The following is a 27847-nucleotide window of genomic DNA, read 5'->3' on the forward strand; positions in this document are numbered from 1 at the left end:
TATTTTTTTATATTTCGCGCAACCGATTGGCGTCGATGAATTCAAATTATTAATTTCATATCGATCGCTTTTAAATTTTAAAATTTGAGCTTGAGATTTTTTTTATATATTATAAAATATTAAATACGCTAATGAATAGTATATTATTATAAAAATTCAGTTTGGATAATGTTAGGTTATTAAATCAAATATAATTTTTTTAAAATACCTTTATTTTAACGATCTTTATAGGCATGTCAAAGCTACATACATATGTACTTATTGTAATATGTATGTAAAGGTTTTAAATTAGAGACTTCAAAATATTTTTTTTGCAATTCTTATATATTTTATAATTAACTAAATTTGATTGAGTAAAATAAATGAGAGTTTTCATATGATTTAAAAAATATCAACATATAATAGAAATGCTATGGACTACATCTATTCACATAAAATAAATAAAGCACTAATAAATAATATGATACTTCCTTTAGCATAATATTTTGACGACCCTAACGTTTAGCCATTTGAGCCTTTAAAGTTCCAACCAATCACAGACCGATTTTGAGGGCTAAGGTAAACTAAACGATTTTATATAAAATGTATCCAATATTCAAAACCGCTTTGGCGAAATTTAAATTTTCTCAACCGTTATTGGATAAATTCATTCACATAGTTTGTATTACTCAACATCCTACATTTTTCGAACGAAAAAAAATCAGTACAAAATACAAAGTTTTACAAATATTTTTATTCTTTTCTTTCTGTGTCTAAATCATCTTGCTTTTGAAATTGTATCAATATTACTAAGTACGTCGTTACTGCTGCCGTTACCTGAAATGTAACAAATTGTATTTAATTTTTTTATGGAAACTTCAAATTGTATTTAATATAATTAAAATAATTACGCTAGCGATAAGAGGACGATCCAAGTTGCAAACTCCTAAAGCGGTAAAATTTGGAGTCCTGTGTAGAAGTTGTCGAGAAAACAATTCTAAACGCCTTAGTATACTGTTGCTAGTTTCCCAATGTCCCAGCATTTCACCCACTATATCTCCAGTCTTTGCCGCCTAAGAAGATTATTTTTATTTACTTCAAAAATATCATTAGTCATAGCAATTGTTAAATAACATACCTCATTTTTCGTCCTGTGACAAGGTTCTACCAAGAGTAGAAGTCGTAAAGCATGCGCAGTACACCATAAAAACTGGAGCACAAGATAATGAGGACGATGTGCCCCACCTAACAAGTTTACAAAACAACTTGAAAACCACATAGATTTATGTCATCGATTCATAAATTCCATATACGTATAATACGAGGGAACATATGATTTGTTTGCACACCTCGGCGTACAGAGATTCTATCGCAGTCACGATTTGTATGGCCGATGAATATCGACGTTGTTGTTTATGTGTAAGTTTTCAAGTCCATTTTTATTTTTAAGCTCAATTTCTGATATACATATGTTTGTATATTACACTAAATATATTTAAATTTAAAAATTCATACCCATCTCTAGTATCAAGAAATACGGTGTGACAATCAAGTGGAGCAAAGTGCTGATTAATATAATGAGAACAGGAAGTCCAAAACTTGCGTCGACTTCGCGAGCTGCTGCACACAATGTGCCATGCAATTCAGAAAGACGTCTTATGCATTCGGCCGGCTCTTGAGATGTTAGTTTGTTCTCATCTGTTAAAAATTACATTGTAACTATTGTGAAGATTTAATATGCTTCTATTGAGTTATCTATATGAGACCTGCGATTAGACCCAAAGAATCAACGAGAGCTCCAAACTTCTTCGGACCACCTATTCCAGATGGTCGAACTTTGATGGTAAAAACTTCTTTCGTTTTCTGCAACCGATCTGTCGGCTCTGAAAAATATTGATATCGTTTATTTATTTAATAATTAAAATACGTATATTCTTCATTTAAACATACCTCTAATGAGTGATAATTTTCTACCAGTTTCAGTCAAAACGTCGTTCAATCTTTTCAGTCGAAGATATATGGAATGTGCCGTGAAAGCAAATTGCACTTCAAGCATAACGACAACATAATACAACAAATAAAATGCCAAATAGTTTTGGAGCAAGAAATCTGAAATTTGAATATTTTCTACTTGAATAAATAACATCATACATGTAAATATGTAAGTCTTGAAGTGAAATTCTCACATTGCATATTCTTCAATTTAGCTTGATTGGCGTACAAACTGAAGTCGTCGATTAGTAAACTCGTCCAGGCTACTAAAATAGCTACAATAACCAAACAAGAGTTCCTCTCTTGAGAGTGTATCACTTTGAAGCCGAGACTGTTGTCGACCTGAAAGTTATACAGTTCAATCAATAGCTTTGAAATGAAATTTTAAAATAATACAGGAGACTTGTAGCTAAAATGAGCATCCATCGATTCAAATTTGGATTATTTTTAAGTATGACGGATAAATTTATATCCGCCTACGAACAAAATTTTTGTAGCTTATATTTTAAGTTGGACTTAAAAGATTTGGTACTTTACAAATTTGAAAGTTGATAAGCCGTTGCTGGAGTCGACTTTTTAAATCACAACTTTCTGTATGAATTTCTTAGTGAAGAAAATTGAAAGTTTATAAAAGAATATATTAGATTTCCCGAAGATAAAAAAGTAATATTAAAAACAAACGCAATATTTAAGCTCATATTAAAAACACATTTAAATTTCTACTAAGATATACATACACAATTCAAACTTTTTCACTACACACCGTTATGTATTATACTAGTGTTGTGCATGGTTATGGCATATTAAGCTATTTTAGCTGTGACGCACATATGTACATATGTATGTCAAATCAAAATGAGCGTTATCTTACACAGACACACACAGAATAACGCTATTATATATATGATAATCAAATTTTTAATATAAGACGAAAAATCATCGAACCTAACCTAATAATATTAAACACATTTGTACATGTATACATATATATTATAGATTCAGATCTTATTTATCCTACTTGATAAAAAAAAACGTGCATTTTAGAATTATAATACTAAAAAATATGGAAATATACATATATGTATGTAGTCAGTATTGGCCGTACGCAATTGAAATTATAACAAATGAATAATTCAAACATTTCAATTGAAGTGAAAAAATGTCATTTGTATTAAATAGGTACATGAAAATGAGGAATCGTATGAAAAAGGGAAAAAAAACCCATAGCCTTTAAAAACCCAACGAATTCTGGTAGATTTCAAGCTCAGATATTGATTTTTTGATGTGTAAATCTAATATAAAATTTTTAAAGAGACTTTGTAAGTATGTAATGTTGGTTGGTAACATCGAAAACAAATCAAAGTTTCTACGACGACGATTCGATATATATTTTTTTTCGATTCAAATAAATTTAATAAAAAAACAAATGCATATTTACTATTAGATTCGCCATTTTTAAGCAGTTTATATTGGGTGACCGTCACCGCACCGAATGTTAAAAAGTCGAAAATGTTCGTTTACCATGCATACGTATGAAAAACGGTTAGTATACATATCAGTGGCGTGCGGTAAAAGTCTCTCTTCCCCCGTCGTACATCCTCACTTAATTTGCGCGAGCAGGATACAACAGAAACAAGAGGAACAGGCTTTTCCTCCCGAATCCTGCGCGCGCACATTTAACAAGGCTGTATGACAAAAAGAGAGATAATTTCACCGCATGCCACTCATTTATATTATATATACATAGTACCGTTTACCATGCACCCGTTTGTTATCTTGTGACTTAGGATCTTTCGATTTTCGATCTTTGCCTTCCTATATTTGCTTTTTCAGGCTTTTCACTTTCGATCCCGTGAGATAGACCCGTAGGTACATACATACATATGTATATACAAATAATAAAGAGATTTCAATAAAAAAAAAACAACTCAAATAAACGGTCTATTAAATTTTACACTACTAAATATCAATGAGAAAAAAATGGTATTCTCTATTACGGTATTTGCCCACATTGTGAAACACACCATTCTACGTAGCGGAAGCGAGTAGTCGACTACGACTACCCGACAAGTACCTATTTAATTGCTAATTCAATACTTGCCGTTGCCAACAATTTGAGCACACGTAGAATCCTACGACCACGTGCTGGAGCCCCATATACACCGACAGCTGATGTTGTGATGACAGCTAGAACATCACAAGAACCGACAACCCTAGCTGTCATACTGCGCATACGCACCGACTCAGTGGGTCCAGTGCGTAACTCGCGTGCTAGCCCTAACAAGCTGAAACAGACTGCAATACAAAACAAAAAAAAATATTTCAAGATATACAATTAAACATTTATTGCATGTGAGTTGCATGAGTATCGATTATATCTACATATATAAAACAACTTCTACATATATTTCTAGCTAAAATTTCACAGCTGATTAATGGGAATTGTGTATTGTTGTTCTCAATGCCAAATTAACTGAAATTAGGAAGAGACTGTTCGTTTTTTCGCTCCATTTCATTCATAAAAGCATACAATCCAATAATTTTCCTTTCAATTGGTCATACTTCTCAGAACAATGTCTTTCAAAGTGTCACTGTAGCCAATTATCTGCTGGGTGAAAACTTCTGTAATGGTAAGAACACACTCTAAAGTGCGGCACGGAACGTGCACGTGAACTCCAGCAGTGAAAGGTGTATCTTTACACCACAGGGATTAATCATACCGAGGTCGCATGCGCATATGCAATTCGTATGATCTTATTATTTCGACAAGTTTTTCCTACATTTCTTCAAATATAAGAATCACCGTTATCGATCACTATAAAGCCAATGTCTATACAATGATAAAATATCACTATTTTATCATTGTATAGACATAGATCATAGCGAGGGATGCGACAGTACAGACTTAGCGTACCAGAATACGTCTAGCGCTTTATTTTACATTTGCAAAACTATGTATTTAAAAAAAACGCGGGTCGTCTGCCTCTTTGTATATCTTCACCATAACATTCATCTACATTTCTAACCCCACTCATTTTTACTAGCCTCCTCTTACTTCATTCTTATTTCGTTCACTTGTCTCACTTATGGTCTTTCTTTCACCCGCTTACACTTGGGTACCACTCAGTGGTGGCTCATCCATATGAGCTGCGGCCTTCAGGCTTTCCAGTAAAGTAAAATTTGATATTTTTAGAAGTTCGTTTTTAGAATTGGCAATGCTTTTTTCAGCGACTGTCAATTTGACAGCTGGTAGCTGATTTGTGCTCAATTTGGTTTGCCATTTTACTATATGTATATTTACGCCAGAACAACGCTTGAAAATTGTGTAAATTTATTTCTAAAATCGCGGTTCAGTTCGCGAAACTTACCTTGCGCTACGTCCATTTTACGGGCTTGAATTGGCCTCCAAGATCGTTTGATTTAACACCTTTGGATTATTTTCTGTGGTGATATATGCAATCGCTAGCCTACGCCAATAAACCAGATACAATGGACGACTTGGAAGCCTTCGCCACGTTATTGCCGATATACGGCTCCAACTGCTTGAAGAAACGGTCGAAAATTTGCCTTCCAGATTGCGCTTTATTTTCCAGTTTGCTCGATATCATATTTAATCACTAATGGCACAAAATTATATTCCAATAAAACTAATACCATGGCCATTACTACGATTTTTATGTATTTTATTTCATTTTAAAGTCCTCTAAAAAAACGCCTTTACATACACATGCTATATTTGTTTGCATTTGGTCACTAGTATGGTCAACGAGCAACCACAACCCAATTCATCTCTGCAGCCCCGCCACTGTGAATTCTCACGAGCCACCCTAGCACTTCTTTCTTCCACCTCTCGTCTATTCTTCTAACTACATACATACATACATGCATATGTGATCTTTTTAATCTCTTCATTCACTCGGGTATGACAGCTACCCTCACCATACTAATAACTCATGTGTTCCGTTTCTGGTATGCCGAACATAAAGCTTTCCATAATTATTTAAGTGCACTGGACTTTAGCCCTTTGAGTGCTGACGTCTTTTATGTTTAAAGCCAGCCACGCTGAAAATTTCGCCAAAATTTCCAACTAAAATTATTTAACAATAGAAAGCAGGTATAAAAATTGTAGCTAATCCAAACAAACCCTAGATAGATAACTTCCGCCGAGGATTTCGAGTTTTGCAAATGTGTGTTTAGACTCTCTAATATACATATCTATGAAACTTGAATTTATCCAAAGACGCTTTCTTCGACTGCTTTATAAGGAGCAATATGGGATTTATCCATATTTATTTCCTTCACAATTCGTCATGGGTATGGTCGGCTACACTTCTCTTGAACACAGGAGGAGTGTTGCCCTCATCAAGTTCTTGTTTTCCATATTTAGAGGCTATATCTCCTGTCCGTCTATCCTGGCTGAGTTGGGCCTTCATGCTCCGGAGAGTGTGATATCGACCCGCCATCGTCCCCTTTTTCACACTCATTTTTTTTATGACATGTTTATTTATTTGTCTTACGTATTTTTAATTGTAAAATTTCATGTACTTTTTTCCTGTTGTCCTTTCTTAATCTTTTTAGCACACTCGTCGCTTTGGAGCAATCTGTTAGACGAGTGTGCTTGATTAATTGATGATGTATAAAAAAATTTTAAAAATAAATAAAATAAAATAAAAATATCTTGCAACAATATAAAACAAACAAAAGAATGTATTTTTCCAAAACTAGTTCCATATTCTTCATTGTTGTTAAAATGTAATGCTCACAATCTAAATGCCAAGCCACAATCTAAAATACTCGGCAGTTAGGGATTTCCATCGAGTAATTTCCATTCTGCTATGGTTATAAATTCAAAAATTCCGTAGTAAACGAGTCTTTATAAACGTTTACAAATAAATGACATGGATTACACGACCCATGTTCAATGCATTTTTTTTCAATGCTACCTGGAAAGGCTTAGCGGTTAGTATTCTTGTTTACTTTTTACATACTCAAAATACAGCGCCTAACGGCGTATTTCAGGTTCATGAACTTGTTGGCAAAACGCCAATCGGCTTTGGTCAGCATTCAAAGGGTTATTTGTGTTTGGTTTTTAAAAAGGTTGAAAAATATTGATATAAATTTTGCTATGTATGATACGATAGTTACCCAAAAATGTAAGGACTAGGCAGCTGATGATGCAATGCAGCCTGGAGATGTTCAATAGCCATCGTGCTGAACGCGCTCTCGTGCTGCCCGCGAGTCGTGCAAATCCCAAAGGTGCGAGACCAGTTGCACGAGAAACCACGAGCACGAACGCGTGCGCGCCTCCAACGACAGCTGCACACGCGCCCGCACTCTCATCCTGTAGTGGACTTATTTTGGTAGGTTTTCTCCTCTTCCTGTTTAGATTTTAACAAAAAAAATACCACTCAGTTCAGTGCTTGGCCTCAATGTGAATAATTTCATTGCAAATCGCATAACTATGACCCAAATTAGCATAATGTTTATTTTACATATGTAGCTACTAGTTTGAATTGAAATTCAACATTCGAGTAAAAATCACATTGTTTCTACAATATGTAAACATTGCTCGAGACTGGAGTTGTTAATGACTATGGATATATGCAGGGCCGTCGAGAGGAATCCCAGGCCCTGGGAAAAATTCTTCCGGGCCCTATGACAAACTGTAAACAATAAATCTTATAGGTATATTTTTAATATGCAAAAAATCTATCAGAACTATTAGAAAAATACCTATGTATATGTTGGTTTTTCTTTTTTAAAATATGATATAGCAGGTACGATTCCACATGGACACAAAGAATACGTGGATCGAAAAATAATAAACATTAAGCATTAAATAAATACATAAATTTTTATGTAGAATAATATAATATAATAAATATCGGTCAGTCGGGCGTCCCGACACGGGGCCCCTCAAGTAGTCCGGGCCCCGGAACATTAACCCAACTCCCCATCCCTGTTGTCGGCCCTGGATATATGTATTTTTATACATATATAGATGCAAGATTATCAGAAGTCACTATGGAGCTTCACTCCAATGATTTATGTTACACTGTTGCAATGATTTATTACACTCCAAGATACAATGCGGATTTGAAAAAAAATTATGCATTATATAAAATGATATATGTATGTAGTGCGCCACTGGTTACACCATTTTATTTGGTATATTTAAATTAAGACTGCATATTATAATATCTACATATTTTTCCTTCATCGGAGCAGGATTTGATTATATTATTTTGATTTTTTATGTATACTAACATTTTCATTATTTTAAATAATCTAAATTAATAAATATCATTAAATTGTAAATAGTGATTAATAAATTGACATGTAACAAATTAGAATAACGTTATTTCATCTCAAATCTATGAATTTGAGTATTTTGTCTATATACTGACATTGTAAATTCTTATATATAAAACAAAGACTGTACGTTGTTTGTGTGTGTTATTCATTTCTGATTAGCTGTAATTAAATTTTGTTTCAAATAAATTTAATAATAAAACAAATGAATGTTTACTATTGGATTAGCCATATTTAAGCGGTTTATATTACAAATACCTAGCGAAGCTGTGTTTAAGCACTAGTTGTTATAAAAAAGTTAGTTTATCAAATACAAATTACATAATATAACAATTATACAAAACTATATGTGTTTACATTTAAAAACAATTCAATGAAAAACTGGTGCTTATCATTATGTAGACTTCACATAAATTGCGTGTGAAAAATTGAAAGTTTCCAACTGTATTTACAATCGCGTGTAAAATCCAAATATATACATATGTACATATTGGCACATTTAAATTAAAATAAAATATAAAAACTTAAACAAAATATATTAATGAGAAAAGTAACCTTAAATTAAAAAGGATGTTGTCGCTAAAGGTTTTGATTCTGTTACTGCAGCTGTTTTTCATAATCCAGCAGCGTCATGATGTTTTCAACTGGTTTGTAGATAATCAGCACTCGAAGTGTATTAAAAGCTATCGTGCACTGAGCATGGTGCTCGAGTCTCGACTACCGCAAAAGCTCAAACGGGAAGTTTGCAGGGGTTGCCAACATCGGTTAGAGAGCTAAACTAAGCTCTCAGGGCATTTTAAAATCAGTATGATTCAAAATTAGAAGTAAATTGTACTGAAAGTTGTAATAAATATGATTAAAATCCCAATTGTAAATACACTTGTTAGTTGAATATAAATTAATTAATATGATAATAGAATTTATGTACAGTATTTAAGATAAATTCATTTAAATTGTTGGATTTCTTACATTATTATAACATTTATTTATAACATGATCAGTGTAATAATAAGTTTTACTGAAAGTAGTTGTGTACTTGATAGAAAATAATGTTTTATATTATATTTACTCAAAAATAAATTTAAATTATATTTCAGAGGCTCCGTTTAATACGCCATAAAAACAAAATATCGATTAATTGGACAAGTTGATAAGTCGGGAGAATTGTGTTGGAAAAAATTTCTAGGATTGGACAATGCATCATCAGTGACACGGAGGTAAACAGTGCAACCACCGGATATTAACGAGGTAATCATCGTTGAGCACGTAAATCGATGACTTAAGTGTTAAGTTTTCAATGTTGAAAAACAAGCCCTGTGTTTGTTATGCTTCTGTGTGATTAATATCTCATGATTGGTGCATTGATATATCCTCTCAATAAAAGTATAGCAATATTATTGTTTTGTATGACGTTATGTACATATGTTAGAAGTATTTTAAGCGTTATTTTAAAGGCAAAATTTATTTTGGGATTTAATACAAATTGAAAAATTAGTCTTCTTCTTATCATTTCAATGTAACGGTGAATTTCTACGGATGAATACAAAGTATCCATTGATCATAATGCTGGATTAAGTTTTTATATTACAATAATATTATAATTATAAAATCTGAAATAAGTCATGTAAAATATAAAATATAATATTACTTCCATGTCTTGTCCATACAAGTATGTAATTATCTAAATTTTTTAATTTCTTTTAGAAATTGCCATGGTAATTGAATTAATTTAAATTATTCGTCACTTTATTCTTGTTAATATATTCAGAAATTCAATCTATCAAAATCTTCAAATTGGAAACATTTATTTATTTCTCCAAATTTATAATATTATATAGCGCCATCTATGATAGGAAAATCATACTACTATGTGTGAAAAATTATATATTTTCTTTTAAGTACTTTTTTCTAGAAATATTGGTATATTTAAAAATAACTAATATTCATCTACGAAATTATTTTAAAATACTCAAAATTCACAGTATACAAATATTTGACGTGTTTTTCAATATTGTTATCAATTAAGTACATTTAAAGTGTGCATATGAAAAGCCGTTGCTTATATTTTATTAATAATATTTTATTTGCATTTTATATCACCACTTTATAAAACAAAACACAGGTGTCTAAATTATGCATTAGAAATCAAAATATTTTCATAAGCATTTTCATAAACTTTGATAATTTTATTTACTTTGCCACTGATATTTTTTTGTCGGACTATTCGGAAGGCAGGTGTATTAATTTTTGACACCTTCAGTTGAGTTGAATTTAAAATAAAGCTTATCTGGTGGAAGACCCTATCGTTATCGTTATCACGGCAGCCAATAAGGAGCCAGCCAATATTGCAAATGCGATAAACGTGTAAAATAACTTCAGTATACTTCAAACTATGAATAAGACGCGAGACGTAACTTTTTACTTCATTTTATTGCGTAAGTCATAAAAAAACAATATGCAAATTGTTCTCACCCAAAGCGCTTCACACCGCTCTCATTTAATCGATAAGAATGAACACCTACTGACACACCGGACCGAATGGAATTGAGGTTATGTGTAAAGTTCATCGAAATATGTTTAAGAGTGAATAGTGTAAATTTGAAATATGTTTCGTAACAGTAAGACAAAAGTGAATTATTCGCAAAGCTTTGATCATAAAAAATCACAAAACATCGCGTCAAGTACAAGCAAACGAATTGATCAACTTCGTACAGAAAAGAACTATGCATCATTTCGCGAACGAAAAAAGTCGTCAGAGCCTACAGAAAAGAATGTTCAGAACCAAGTAGTATGGCGTAATAAATTTTACTCGCCAGAAGAGCGAAGTAGACGAAAATCGATACGAAATAGCAAACTGCAGAATCGTAGCAGTTACTATTCCGAAGAGGAGAATTTTATAAGCCCTCCAGTGTTCGAAAGGAGCAAAACGTTCGTGGGCGAAGAGAGAGATGTAAAAAGCAAGACTTCGACTTTGATGCAAAGAGCTGCAAGCTTTAGAGCAAGCATGTCAAAAATTTTTAGAACTAACAAATCGCCCAATTTTCAACGAAAATTAGAAGATATTGAAACTTTAAACAAGAAATCAAGCGCCGGTGCATCGACCACCAGTAGCTTAGAATACATACCTTCCATGACAGAGGAAAATTTAAAAATCCAACTAACGAAAAGTCCCAAACCTTCCAAACCGCGATCATCAAAAAGAGCGGACGAAAGAAGTGGAAGTTTCGAATTCGTAGCCATGGGTGTGGTCCAATCTAAAGACGATCAGAAACGGCCGAAAGAAGAAGGACGAATCAGTTTTGCCGGCACGTCAGCTTCTTCGCTCTGTGTAGAAAACGAATTATACCAATCGTCGACTCAATCCAGCAAAAGCAGTCTAGTTATTGAATCGCTCAAGTCAAACAACCCATTCGATAACATGTCATACGAAAAGAAAAATCTCGTGTTAACTTTCGATGACGCTTTAGAGGAGTTTAACACGATATCGAAAAAGTTCGCTAACAACAAACACCTGAGCGATGAAAATATCAACCGACTGAAGACGCGTAAAAAAATCAATAATTCTAACCTCATAAGCCCAAATCACCGCTACAGCAAATCTTTAACTCTCTTGCCCCAATCTGGGGTGTATTACGAGGAATCTTTGAAGCCGAGCAATCTGACGCCGGCTTACGTGAACTCATTGTCACGTACTATCACCAATAAGAGCCCCAGAGATCCTAAAATCGAAGAAATGCAGTCGGCAATTCCGGATCAACTAATTTTCCAGGTAAATAAATTGAATTTGCGGTGTGGTTTCATTACAAATAAATTAGATTAAGCGCTATCAAAAGTTGTCTATTTGAATATGGGGGCTAAACGTGATTTTTCAATCGACACTGATAAGTTAAACCAAGAAAAGATACACGTGAAAAAGTGGCTGATAATATTCACTTTATATTCTAGTGCATCGCAATATTGTACTTTATACCGTTAGTGCTGTCAATTTCCAATTATAATCACGTAGTTCCCTATTATTTCATTCGTGTGTGTAATTTGCATTCTATATTGGATTGTGCTCATTTACGATGAAATTATCTACCGATTAAATTACTCGGGCGACGCCAGGTACTCATACCCAACCATTCGAATATTTTATTACGTGTTATTTTAACGAATGTGTAGTATTTTTATACCAAATGTACGAAAATGTGTAGTATAATTATATTTATTTACAAATTTTCAGCAGAATAGACTAGTGTTTAGCATATAATGGCTTGAAGCAAGTGGTCACGTGTTTAAAACCCACTGGTTTTTGCTGGCCAGACCTTGGATTTGTGACTCCAGATCGATCGTTTCCTATTTGAGTTTGCCAATTTAAATTGGCATCACCTTTCCTATCTCTCTTGCAAATCTCAAGCTATTATGTTATATACATATGTACATATTTTTGGTTTTATTTAAATATTATTTTTATCAACCAGCAGCGTGGACTATTGGTCGTTTTCGAACATAGTGGTCACGAGTTTGAGTCTCACTGGTTGCTGCTGTCCAGACCTTGGTTTGTGACTCCAGATCGATCGTTTCCTATCAGAGTTTGCCAATTTATCTGATTTTCACAAACAAATTGGCAACCTTACCCATTTTCTCGCAAATTTAGAGTTTCCAACAATCTTGAATTTCGCTGAATTGTATAAAATGCTGCAAATTTACTAATTTTATATTTACTTTGTATACTTGTATCAAATGTACATTGTTTCTCGCCAGGAAGGCACATTGGGGTTACCTGTTAGGCCTTCCTGGTATAAATTAAAAATGCATAAATATGTATGTATATAGTATATAAATAAGCGCTCACTTCTATGCCGCCAAATTAAACCGGAAATTTTTTAAACAAACAGAATTTGAAGGTAGACAGGTCCTGATTCGATTGTATTCGAATCAGAGGTCTAATTCGCGACGAAATTCTTTGTAACACACTTGAGCGCCCTTATCGAAATGAACTCGCGATAAATGACGATCGTTATCGATTCGCGCGTACTTCGATTGTGACGTTTTTCTAAATTGTAAATTCTTGATATTATTACATTGAGTAATGTGCTTAGAATTGGAATTTTTTCTGTATATAAATATGTCTATCTTGTTTTTATTTTCTACGTACATATGTATGTATGTAGGTATATGCGCGTCAATCGGCATGTGTGTCACGCGCGAGATTCAAACGTACACCGGAAGTAGACGTTGAACCGCGGGCTACCACCGATTATATTAATATGTCCTCATGAGAATTCGCACCTAATTGAGAGGACGTCCGATGTCAGCGAGAGGTCACGTCAGTCTGCGTGTCTCCGAACGATTAGGGCTAAATCCAATTCGGCACAAACCTCGACAAAGTCCCACTATCTAATTTTTACCCGTGGTGACCCATTTTCTCCGTCAGATTAACCGGAAAAACGGTGTTTCAGATATATGCATGTATATATATTGTATATGCAGACGTACCCGTGATCTCGTAACCCAAATATATGTATAGTACTATGTGTGTACTATATGATAAGTATGTTGGAAAAAACTCGTAAAGTTCATGATATGTGAAATTATTCTGTTCGGTTTTGTAATTTATATTGTAAATGAGAGATAACATTTTTTAATCGCGCTTATGAACTACGTTTGCATGTAACAAAAATGACTGGTTCTACATGTATATCTAAAACGTGTGGCATATAAATTTATATTACGAATCCGGCCTATTTTCGAATGAGTCGCTTAGCGAATGACAGCTTGTGTTTATATTTTTATAATATTATAATTTGAATTAAATACTTATCCGACTAATTGTCAATTGACTGATTAAAAAAGTATATACATATGTATCGGTGGCGCGCCTTGACTTTGAAAACAGGGAATTTTGAATTATAATAATCTGTCTTGAAGTGATGAGTATAGTTTTTCATTTTTGCTCTAATAGAAATATTTTAAGTAGCCTACCTTTCTTAATAACATCTTGTTTGTCTTCTAAACCTAATATTCTGAATTCTTTGTCGAAAAATCGATCGAGAATGCAACATTCCAAGGTTTCGTTATTTATTTCTGAGGAAATCGTTTTGCGGACCGAGTCCCTTGCCAAATTAAATGTGTTATTTTAACAACAAAAAAAGTTCAGAATGATGTTTGATACACGCAAATCGGAATATTATTAGTGAAAATTCTATAAATCCTTGAAGAGACGAGTAAATCAAAAATGTTTTGTCTTTGATGGAACGCCTATATATAACAATTCGCCATTATCGCTAAGGGAACAGAATTGAGATGAGATGAGGAGTCCGTGCAAGTGAACTACGCAGCGAACCGTACCATAACAATCAACTACCAATACCGCTACCTCAGTTAGGGCCGATTACAGTTTCTGAACTTCGCTAATCCCAGTAAGCAAAAATCAATATGGACGAAGATTCGAATTTATTGCAATCGAATTGTTGATATTTTTAAATTTAAGGAAAAATATTTTACCCAAAATGTAAAGCTTATTCCCCCTATTCCGATGACGCCACGCTACTGAATTGTGTTTGTATATACACCATATATGTATTTACTCTCATTATAGTAATGATGAAAGTGTGTATGATGATTTTGCTATGTGAAATATAATATGTTGGGTTTTGTCAGTGTTAACTGTATACGGGACGTTTTAAGTTTCAACCTGTCTAAATCCAACGTTTCTTATTTAAACCTCGTATGCACGTGTGTGTAATAATAAAAAATGTGATGATATGTGTGCTTAAGTTTTCTATAGATATGAAATATGCCAAAGCAGAAAGTAAAGTTGTTGAAATAATACGTGTTACATGTTTCATATCTGTGAACAGTTTATTTCATTATTAAAATTTATATCTGTATTTACAGATACGTCTTACGATCCTTCTTATTATTTGTTGCCGGTACGTGTTGTCTTCTTTCAATTTTTGTTCTTATTTATGTATTGAAATACTCGCATATAATACCTGGTTAACACTATACTAGTGAACTCGGGCGAAGTCTTCTAATTTGATACATACATATGTAGATAAATTTATACATACATACATATGTAGATAAATTTTACGTACATACTTGTAATATATGTTAAAAAATAAATTTAAACCAAACTGAATAAAATCTTATCAATTTTTATAACAAACATGAATCAACTTGTTCGTGAGATATGGGTCGATCATAAAGTGAGGTGATAAAATAGTAATAATCCGAAAAAAAGGTAAATGAAAGTTAAAAAAATATAGGACTATTAATTAAAATTGTTTTTTTTATTTGATAAAAGTTTGAAAAACATTCATTTATGTAGATATGTAAATATATTATATTGTATGAAATTCGATAAAAAAATATTTTTAAAACTTAATATACATATATACATATGTATGTATGTACATAATTTTAAAAACATTTATAATACATAATTTATAATTTAATCTGAAATGTTGACAGCCCTATCATCTCCACCTCCCATGTATGGCAAAACTCAAATATGGATTTAATAATATCTGCGGCTATTTTCATACCAGTGATTTCCAGTCTACGCTATTGCGAGGTGTTTTTCGCCAATACGATTATATTTTTTCCACGTGTAAATTCGACCATGGTGACCTTGTGCGATTTCTAAAATACCATAATTAACATTTGGAGCTGCTAAAACATACATACATATAATATATAATATTATATACGTTTTCGGTGTTAATACTGAGGTAGCACGAACGTCACGCGTCGTAAAAACCGCAATACGGACAATAGCCGTATTTGGCGATTTCGCAGACACTTCAGCACACATGCAGAAAGCTTCAGATCCCAGAATGCTATATGAGGTATGAATATTCACCGTGTATATATGTGTGTGTGTGTAACTAACCGGTCACTTGTAAAAACTCGTGCACGTATCTTATTACATGATGGATGTTTTCATTGTATTAAAGCAGTGTTTCCCATTGGCATGTTGGAGCAATCCAGGGAGGCGGTGGAAATATAAAGAAAGAAGATAAAATAGGAAAATTATGAAAAACTGTTCGTTCTTGTTTCATAGTTCTATCTGTTGTATAATTGTATGTATGGCGCTAAATTCATAGTGATTTGATTTTTTTCCCAATAATATCTTGACAGTTGCTACTGATGGTGCTCCTGCCATGATAAGTAATATCTTTCATGGAGTTTCTGGTATATTTAAAATAAAACAAATGTATTAGCTGTACATGTGTACACTTGGTTGCCGAAAATGTAACGTACATACATACATACATATGTATGTAGGTCGTTACATTATATGATTTGAGCAATCAACAAAATCATAATAAATTGAATGAGAGATTATTTGGACAGCTTTGTGTTGAAATTAGTGAAGAATTTGATCGCTTTCTGCTTCATACAGTAGTTCGTTGGCTATCAAAATGTGTCTATTAGGATCGGTTTTATATACTTTTAGATTGGAGTTTTTAAAAAATAAAGATAATGCATTACGAGCTAACTTGGTTGATTCCAAAAATGACATTGCCTATTTGACAGACTTTACATATGAACATATATAACGAATTTAATTGATCGAATCCGAAGCCCCAAGGTGATTAATTTAATTTAATCAAAACAAAAACTGTCATTTTTGTGTTCATGCCACAACTGATTTAGTAAATACGTGTGTATGTAGTATGCACTAAGCTTAGTGTGAGGGAAATTCAGCCAATTTTTCAATTACCTAATTAAAAAACGTGACAAAGACTTACCTATCCATTTGTCAGCACATGGAGACTCTTAATTCTGATTTTAATGAATTGAGTTCTGGACACTTTTTCGAGTACAATAGCAAAAGAATCTCTTACGTAACAAAAATAATTGATAAAATTAACCACAAAAATAGATAATAGTAGTTCATCTCTTTCACCGTATTTAGCGAATCGTGGATTAAGTGTGGTCATAAAAGTGATAGCTACAAAAAATTAACGACTGCAAATTGCTAGGCGCAGCGATATAATGTTTCTGATCAAAGTAAATAGGGCCTAACATTATGTAGTTTTTGCAATTTTTTAACTTCAGTGTGTCATATTTACAACAATGGAGCTCATCTAAGCAAATGCATCAAAATTTTTCAATTACACCAGCTGTACATATTTACATATGTACATACATACATAAGTATATTATTTTAAAATCACATTGTAACCCACAAATTCCAAAAACTGCATCGTCTTCTGAATCGACTTATAATATATATAGAGGCTTATAAATTTTTTATCTAAAAAGGAAGCAGTGGGCTAAATAGGTTTGGAAGTCTCTGTATTAAAGAATATATACTCCTTCGAGGTAAATTTATTTTGTGATTTGCAGACAAACGTTGTTGCCAGAACATTGTAGTAGCGTTTCCTATTGTACGATTCACTCATAATATATTTTGATGTTTTGTTTGAGTTTAAGATTCTAAATTGAGTAGTGGTTGAGTAGTGGAAGTAAATAATGGTGGAAATTCTGACAAATGCTTGAGATTTGCGTTTGTTTACATATTAGTTAAGATTTTTTTTTAAATCCAATTATGTACATAGTTATCATTAGCAGCAACATAACTCAGTGGTAAGCGTAAAATGCTAGCAACTGAGGGGTCACGGGTTAGAGCCCTGGTTCAGCGGTGCTACTGGCCTAGACCTTAAATAGATATTTGTGACAGAGTTCGCCAATTTATTTGATTTCATTATTGAAACGGTTCCTCACCAAATTGACCACCTATTTATCACCTCTATAGTACATATATATGTACAACTATGGTTTTGGTATCGCCTTGGGGAAACCTGTAATGGTAAAATATATAAAAAAAAATAACAATAATATTCAAAAATGAAAAGTTTCAAATGAATTCATATTTGTAATTACACATACGAGCTGTTATATTTGAAAGTAGCACTATCCACTTTTCTTCATTTCGAGAAATATTTCCCAAAACATTAAATATAATGTTATGCGTTTAACAATATTGAAAAATACTGGTGGTCTGTAATATGTTTATTTTGATTTTCCGAGATTCTAGACATTTTGTGAGTAAGCCAAACAGTTTTTGGAAATTGAAACTGAAAATTGAAAATTTAAATGAAAAAACTGAAAAATTGAAAATGGCAAAACTGAAAATTGAACTTCTGCCGCTTTTAAATATAACGGCTAAATATATGCATGTACATATATGTAATTATTTGACTTTAGAATTTGTCAAATTAGCCTTTCATTGCATAATTTTTAAATTAATTACTTCTACAAAGTTCTTTTGATAAGCCTATATTTTTTTAATTATGTCATTTTATACATGTCATTAAAGTCCGAAGTCCGCAAAAGTATGTCTTTTTACTATTATTGGAGTGTAAAATTTAATGAACAATAAAAAATGCGGACGCGCCCATTTATTAATAAAAATGCTTTTTTATATGAAAAATATAGGTATAATGTAATGCATATTAAATTCTAAATAACTTTGTTAATCTGTGTGTGCGTGTGTTTCTGATTTGCTGTTGTTAAATATTAAAAACCAATAGCCGTACCAAAACCGGGTGAAACCACAATTTTAAATCGTTCTTGGTCCTTATTTTTTTTTCTCGCACAGTAAATCAGATTATAGTTCAGTCGAAAATAGTTTTTCATATGCCCTTCACCTGCTCATTTCCTCAATAGTTTCCTCACCAAAATTTTATGTGAAAAATTCACGCGCTGATTGATCGTTCTTCATACAAAAGAATACCTGCGTATTGGTAAGCGATCGGTAATCCAATTGATCGCACGTTTCTAATTGATCTCTATCTCGACTCTCAAGAGTGTGAGTAAGATTTTTAGCAACCTTCACGAGCCGCACAACACAACACCAATACCTACATACATACATATATCTAAAACGGTGGCATTTTAGCAGAATCGCGCTAATTGAACTGGGAAATTTCGTGCAAAACACAGCACTATTGCATGTGACCGACCGACAGTCGGCAATATAATTATTATTACGGGAGGGTAACAACAATCGCAATGGTGCAAGCGATTGGGCAAAAACGTTTCGCGTATGGCAACATTTTTCTTTTCTTTTTTTTATTTTTATTTGTCGATCAATGCGGTTTCACACGCGGTCCGTGGGTTTTCAATGAGCCGATAATGCCGGTGGATCTCCTCCAGTGTATGCAGTCGCAGACGGGTGTAATTTATCGCACTGATTAATATGGGTCTCTGGCTTTTGAAATGTGACGGACAGGTAGGTTGGTCGTTGTGTCTTCTCCCTTAACACCTGTACAAATATAATGTGTACGTGAGCCAGTTGCTCTGCAGCCCAGCACGATGCTGCCATGCGTCGCTACTCGTAGTGCCTCAATTAAAAACTGATTGAGTGAGTTTTTTCGTATTTTTCCTAAATTCATGATCCTTATCAGATCTCCTACGGTAGGTGGTATCGGTCGATTTATAGATTGTTTGATTGATTATACGACTTTTTCACTGTTAATGCTTGTGTTTCTCGATAGGTGTCCAGTATCAGAATGTTACATTCGAATATTTTTAGACAATCAGTGTTATTACAACTTTTATTTCAGTATAAGTTGATCAACACTAAAGATTAAATGTATCGTGACTAAAAGTAATCTGGTAGCTAGAATTCTATAACCAAAAAAGAAATGTCTATTTTATTTATATACTAGTGTTTTTACCTGGTTGCTCGGTATTTGTAATATAAACAGCTTAAACATGGCTTATCTAATAGTAAACATTCATTCGTTTTTTTATTAAATTTATTCGAATCAAAAAAAATAATATAGAAACTTTGATTTGTTTTCAATGCTCCCAACCAAACCTTATATACAAAGTATCTTTCGAAATAATATATTAGAGATTTAGGAATTAAAGGTGTTTAATATTCCTTCATATACAAATGTAGTATTCTTTTTTATTACTTTATCTATGTACGTAGTAACAATAGATGAAGTTTTGTGATCATGCGAAAATTCGAACTCGAGATTTTGACTGATTCGAACTCAGAATCGATTACTGATCACGTTTTCATGATCTAGAAAAAATGTGTATGTGTGTGTCTGTGTGTTTTGGGGATTTTTTGAACACCGTTAGTCCTATCGAACCAAAACTTGGTATCGGGTAACTCGGTCTAAAATTTTTATAGACATGACGAAAATTTTTTTCAAATTTTTAAGTTGATCGGAAATAGTACCTCCCCTTATAGGTATCCTCTTTTTTTTTAAGTTTTTGAATTCAATTATCTCCCAAACCGCTGACTGAATCGGATTAAAATTTTTTTACATATAATAGAAATAATCATACCTTATATTTTTTAAATATTTTTATCTGAACCGGAAGTAGTAGTTTTACTCTAGAGAATTGAGGTTTTTTATGTTTTTCTCAAAAACCATTTGGTTTATTGATCTGAAATTTTATATCTATAAGTTTAAGCATAATAGCAAGTTATGGATAAAATTTTGTAAGAATACCTTAACCGGAAGTGGCAGTTTACTCTTGTGCGATTTATCATCCACTATTTTTTTCGACCCCTTAAACATGTGTGATCTTCACGAAAAAATTCAAGTATAATTTTTGTATTAATGTGATGAAAATAAAAAAAAAATCACTAAATTTAATAAACCGGAAGTGGGATTTTCTCCTCTTAGAAAGGTCAAAAATGTTGTCGCCTGGATCCTGTCCACACCCCTGAACGTATTAAGCTGAAAAATCATATTTGTATTATTTATGTTCTAACTTAGATTTGGTAACGTTTTGGTCAGAATTCGTAAACCGGAAGTAGTATTATTTTGACCTTTTAAATTATTTTTATCCTCTTGATATTTAATGTGTATAATAATTATACTGATTTTAAATAATAAAAAAAATTTGAACAAAATCCGACAACCGGAAGTAGAAATTTTGTCTTGTGCAAGTTTCCATATATTTGCGCTCAATTTGTATCGCTATCATAGTTATTAGTTCAATATTGTTTTGTAACCTTCTTATATTCCTCAAATACATAGATAAAGTCATGGGTTGGTCACACCCGAATTTTTTGTCTTGTGTTTGGCCAAATTTTCCACGTTGTAAAATCTTTGTCGCAAATATTCAATTACATTTTAACCGAATACATCGCAAAAATAATAGAAATGTTAATACATATCTCCGTATAATGCGAATATGTAGTACATGTATGTAATATAAATCGCACGTTCTGCTAAAATGTTTCGAGTAAGTTGAAGGAAACTTTGTAAGCAAACTTTGCGTTTCTGAATGTTTGTTTATAACTTAATTGTATTATTATTCTATCTTTACCCCATAGCAAACATCCGTTTGGATTGTTAATATTTAAATATGAAAACTTAGGTATGCACATATGTATGTATGTAGTATATTGGAAGTTGATCAAACCGTGATATTATATCTGTGTAGATACTTCTTTTACCCTTCCTGGTCACTGTTATTCTTTTTCAATCTGCATAAACTGCACGATGTTGTATAATATTACGTAAAAATGGTTCGACTATTCGGAAAGTCTATTTTGTTATATCAATGCGATCAAAAGAAAACGTTCATTTCACAATTTGTATCACGACATGAAAGTTACTGTATTTGATTTGAAAAATCAAACGTTTCAGATATGTAAATGGCCGAAAATGTTGTTTTAAATTACATATTTGAATATGTATGTATGTACGAGAAGGAGGTGAAAAAAACAGCTATACCTGTTTGTCGAAAACTCTTCTAATTAGTATGAGACTTGCATATGTATGCATTATTTTTTCAATAACGGTATCTTATATATATATATATATATATATATATATATATATATATATATATATATATATATATATATATATATATATATATATATTTATTTTTTTTGCAATTTGTCATATATTTTATTCAAGAGTTTATACTTAATGAATATATACATATCTACATATGACCCGTTACATTTGAAAGTGGCAAAAGTCCAATTTTCAGTTCCAAAAACATTATTTCTGTTTGACTTAATTCACAAATTGTTATTGTTTATTTTAATTAGATATGTCTAGAATCTCTGAAATGCAGAATAAAAGTATTATAGGCCATCAGTATATATTTAATGTTTTGCGAAATATTTATCGAATTTTAGAAAGGAGGACTTTTGCACTTTCAAATATAACGGCTCATATATCTCAAATCATAAAAAAAACCTATACATACATATGTATGGACGATATTTTGTAAAGGAATCTTCGGTTTTGCATGGTACAAGAATATACAAATTCACGAAGATTTCGATTTTCAAAATGTTTTTGCAAAATCATCTCCGTATACATGTGTACATATACTCCGTATTCATATGTATGCACATTTGTATTATATCCTACATTTATTCAAAAAATTGCCCCGTTGAACGTATTCAATTCACAAATTTCCGACGAAAAGATTATTATTTTCTTTAAGTTGAATACGTTGCACACATCGCTTGAAACCAAAGAGAACTAGCAGCGTGGGGATTGACAGACAATATTCATATTGTAATTATATACTCTCGTGTAATGTGATTAGACAATAAATGTGTGGCAACCAGTGTTGCTAGAGCTCCACGCTCGCTACACTCGTCAGTTAACCCTTATCGTTCGCGCGAGACGCACTGGTGACCTTTTAATTGCAAGCGTCACAATCGCGGACTTATTGTGCGCTACGTAGACGTTTAAGTGAAATTTGTGATTATTGTTTTGAATAAGTGTGTAATTTTTTTTCAAATTTCCTCAATAATATTATTTAATTTTTAATTAATGATCTTAAAAGTCTTAAAGAGCTTCGTATGGAGAATATAAATCGTCATAATACTTTCTATTATCTATTATATGTATGTACTTACACAGTTGGTATTCAGCCTTTTTTATTCCAACAAATTTGATCAAATATTTATGCAGCTACTCTACCGTTTGTACTTTTATGAGGTGTGTTTAATTTGAATGCTATCAGTGTGAAATAGTACAAGTTGGAATTTTTTCCATAGTTGCGTTTTTTAAAATGATGATAATGACGTATCATGTTTATTATATGTGTTCACGTTTTGGATTCGCTGTGTAAATATTTTTTTAATAAAAAAATGTTCATTTAAATATACATATGTACGTATGTATGTGCTCGTCGATGAATATTTTGCATAAATAAAAGATAAAGTTATTTGGAATTCCGTGTTGAAATAATCTTTTTTAAATATTCCGATTGTAAATTTTAATTGGGGCACGGGGTTATTGGGTTAGGACACCGTAAAACGTGTCCGTTAACGAATTTGACCCTTGCACAACACAATAGATGTTCTCTGATCGATCTCGCAACCCTTGAAAAGTTCACCGTCTGGTACGTTCATTGAAAATGCGCAATTGCATTTATTTGCATGTAAAATAAAGTAAAAAAAATCAAATGACGCGACTTCGTATTCGATTGACGAGTTTTACTTTTGAAACTGTTCGAAGTGTATTTAGAAAAGTTGTGGAAGAAGGTCACGTCTTTCAGATCCCGGTTCGTATCATTTGCACTCTGAATAACAAGGCACCTGCCTCCTTGTAACCGGAATTTTAAGTGCACGGTCGGTATTTCTGGGTCACCAAGTGACCGGTTCTACTCTTGCAAGGGTCACCGTTCGTGTCCGTTCGTTTAGTATCGCAAATTTTTCAAAATGCATTATTTCCGCATTCGTCGCAATTCGGTGGAGTCAGATTCAAAATATGTATATTAATGTACGTATATGTATATATACATATGCATACATGTTGTGTGTACGGTTATGTGAATATTCGGTTATCGCACGGTACCGAAGGTTGAACGAGTGGTTTACGGAATTACAAGCTGAAACGATGCCTACAATTACACAAATACAGTTGGATATCGGCCGTTTTACAAAAATAGCTTCGTACCGATACCGCAAACATTCCAATTATTGTTGAAAAAAGTCGTAAATATTTTATTGCGATCGTAAAACATGATCGTAGATCGATTTGCAAATATTGCCCGGGTAAAATTTTCATTGAACATACAATATTGTTTGCGTGTATCATACATCGCGTATGATCTATGGAGATTTCTCTATTTATATCGGACTGCCTGACTTGCGTGTGTGCGAGCGGGATACAAGGACATGATACATAGAGGTGTGTATTTGATCTCACGATTTGCGCTGGTAAAATAGTCGCCATCATTATACATACATACACTAGTATTTGCCCATTGATTTCAACTGGTGGTTTGAAAAGGAATTGAAAGACGAATAAAAACAAAGTTATGTGTTATATACATATAAGTATAATGTAAGGTAATTTATAGTATTTATATATTTATTTCGATTAATATTACGCGCACGTAATATTAATCGTAATAAAAAGTGGCACGTTATACACTTAGCAATCCAACCCGTTCAAAATGATGAATGTGTGTGTGTCTCTCTAGAGTGAACCTCTAGAATCCAGAATCGAAATCGAAACGGCTGGTTTCGGATAGAAATTGATGCACAAATTAGAAATCACGAATTACGAAGTGATACGTTTTGTGCATCACCGACGCCACCAGCGCCTCAGACGCCAACCCTTACTTAACCTAACCTATCCTAACCCTTAAATGATACCAAACCTAACAATCTAATCTTAAATGAATAAAACCAACCCCGAAAATGTAACTGGTTATGCTTTCACTGAAACGTCTGTGAAAATATATTTTCACTTGACATATATACAGATATACGGATTTTTTTCTCTGCATGTCTACACTTTACACACAATACCACTCGTAAGTGCCAAAGTAGCAGGTAAACTGAAGCTGGCGACCACGGGACCACGACAGATTGCCGAACTGAATTACGAACTGGTTCTGGTGACCGGGATAACATTTGTTGACTCTTGACGAGTCGTCAACAATATACAAACTTTATTTTCTTTTTTTGGTAAGGGCAAACGTGTGTGGGGCAGTGCCCCGATTGCCCCACATTTCTCAAATATGTATTATACCTATGTATATATGATTTTTACAAATATTAGAATAAGTAAAATTTTGACAGTTACTATATCATCACAAATCTGATCGCTTAACATGTTATTAGGTAGAGGCAATATAATATTGCCTTTTTCTTTCTCGTTTGCTCAATTCTGAGTGTCTTGGTCATTTCTATCATCTGGAATCCGGTGGACTCACCCCAGTAGTTTGTCAAGCTGAAAGCAGCGAATAGTGACGATCACTTCTTTAATTTGGTCTAACCATCTTATGGGAGACCATCCTCTTACTAATCTTCCCTCTAGTATTCCGATGACTACTATCATATTTAGACTGTCTACATTATTCCTGACAATATGGCCAAATTATAAAACGTGCTGTGGAGAGTGTCTCTGAAACTCGCTGCTCTTGCGGTCCATGGAATGGGCAGCATCCGCCTCAAGGAACCCATTTCGAAGGCATCTAACATATCCCTTTCTCTCTTTTTTAACGTCCATGGCTCGACTCTATACATATACATATACATATGTACAATGCAATTGAGATCACCACAGATCGCACCAGACTGATTTTCGCTTTTCTCATTATAGGACGGTTTTACCATATCTTTTTCAGACTAATCATTGCCGTTTCGTCATTCTTATTATTCTGGAGATTTCTGGCTAGCACCCTCCTTCTCTTGAAATCAAAGCACCTAGGAAAATAAAACCATTGACTTCCTCATAGACTTTTTAAACTTTCTATTATATTTTACGAAGTATGTAGTTCAAACTTTTCATCCTCATTGCTGGCCATTAACGTTGTATCGTCTGTGAATCTTATATCACATAGATATCTTTCTGCCGGTACGTGACGATTGGGCGCCCAGGACGATTGGGCGATCAGTGTTACTCGCCACTGCGACAATTGGACGACGAGACTGGCGGACTCTGCGTCAATTGGGCCCTGCGTCAATTGGGCGCCCATCGCACTGGGCGATCATCGACTGGCCGACGGCGACCGGGCGACCAGGGCGCGTGGGCGACCACCGACACGGCCCGCTGGTGAAGTGGTCGCCAAGCTTACGTAAACTCTGCGTTTTGCAAGGAACGACCGCGAACGGAGCGTTATAGGAATTTCCGATGCACTGACAAATATTCTACCTACATACATATGCTTTATACCGCTTTATTTTTCGTTTCAGTTTTACCAATTTTTCGTAACAACACGAATCATACTATTAATTTTTTTCGCTATATTATATTACATTTGCTGGAATTTTATATTAAACGTACTTTTATAAATACATGTGTAGCACCTTTTCACAAAAAATAATTGTAAGATGACAAATCATATGTACCTACATATTCTCCAAAATAATATAAAAGAAAAATGATCGATTGAATCTTTCGCGCAGTGCTTTTAGTTTTTTTTCAAATGGACACACTTTTTTTTCTTTTAAATGTTATATTTCAGTTTTATCAATTGGATAAATTCACACTCTATTCTCAATTTTCTCAACACTGTATTAGTTATACATAATAACAAAATATTTTCTAATAGCGATTCTCAAAGTTTTCAAGATTATATTTTTTTTCAATGATGAAATACGTTTACGAAAAAAAAGCGCATACTTAAATTCGTTCGCGGAGCTCGAATAATTTTTTTCGGCTTTTCCCATAATTAAATTATTACATCGTTTACGATTCGCAGAGGCAATTCTCGAAAAAAATAGCTTTTTAAAGTAATTTTAAACATCTCCCGTTCTATGGTTATTGTTGAAAATTACATTGAGCCACAACAAATCACGTTTTTTAGTTACCAGAGCGGAGACTAACCAATCTTTACTAACTTTGACCCACTGAATTCGAATATGATATTGATTTTTGCTGGTTGGTGATTGTTTACGAGATATGAGCGTTTAAAAAAATGCGCGATTTTTACAGTTTTTTGGCTTTTGCGGTCTTTAACTCAAAACCTAGTATTGCTGTGCTCAAAGTGAGTATTGGAATCAATAGTCAGATGTTTTTCCTATTGATTGTGATATTGCATTGTTTTAAAATACTTATAATTAATTGTCTAGCGAATTTTAAAAGTAAAAAAAATATTTTTTTTACGGATTTTTTCTCCGTGCTATTTTGCATTTATTTGGCAATTTTTTTATTTCACCTCGTTTATAAGAATTGGTTTTCTATTTCAATATTTTTTATTTTTATCTAAACGTACTAACTCGAGCGGTAATTGCAATTTAAATGCTTTCGTTTTTGTTGCTCAGTGTTATTATAGTCACATTAAAATCTATATGATAGTTTATAGTAATTAAGGCTCATTTCGTTTATCAATAATTTAATAAGGTATATTTTTACTAATTAATATCTTTCGCTTTTGTAAATTCGAAACATACATACATATGTATAACGAATTATGTTTACATCTATAACTGTCATCCAGCGCTCATCTGTTCATCTAATGTATAATTTCTTTAATAATATTTTATGCGTATAAAATATTACAAAGACCTTAATAATACCGCGAAGATAAATAATACCGCGTCTCATAGGCTAGGCTAGAGATGCTCTGCAAGTCATTTTGATAAAAGAGTTCTCAAAACGAC

General features: G+C 32.9%; 2 protein-coding genes across 3 annotated transcripts in view; one reads left to right on the top strand and one right to left on the bottom strand.

Moving 5' to 3' along the window:
- Nucleotides 1-200: 200 nt before the first annotated feature.
- On the bottom strand, nt 201-9117 carry Gr43a (Gustatory receptor 43a). Its single transcript, XM_077433882.1, has 10 exons — nt 8839-9117; nt 7117-7349; nt 4073-4266; nt 2166-2313; nt 1930-2088; nt 1746-1862; nt 1495-1677; nt 1118-1224; nt 891-1052; nt 201-816 (listed from the first exon to the last, which is right to left on the bottom strand). Exons 1-10 carry the CDS (start codon nt 8898-8900, stop codon nt 733-735), a joined length of 1449 nt encoding a protein of 482 aa, XP_077290008.1. The 5' UTR covers nt 8901-9117; the 3' UTR covers nt 201-732.
- Nucleotides 9118-10654: 1537 nt separating this feature from the next.
- The window catches only part of LOC143913861 (uncharacterized), a 57665-nt gene continuing 40472 nt past the window's right edge, over nt 10655-27847 (top strand). The window contains exon 1 of one of the 2 annotated variants that reach the window (XM_077433886.1): nt 10655-12052. In XM_077433886.1, coding sequence (XP_077290012.1) covers nt 10889-12052 — 1164 coding nt within the window. In that variant the 5' untranslated portion in view covers nt 10655-10888. The remainder of the gene's footprint in view (nt 12053-27847) is intronic. The other variant, XM_077433885.1, reaches the window with a different exon arrangement.

The sequence above is a fragment of the Arctopsyche grandis genome, chromosome 6 (assembly GCF_051622035.1).
Source record: "Arctopsyche grandis isolate Sample6627 chromosome 6, ASM5162203v2, whole genome shotgun sequence".
NCBI lineage: Eukaryota > Metazoa > Arthropoda > Insecta > Trichoptera > Hydropsychidae > Arctopsyche > Arctopsyche grandis.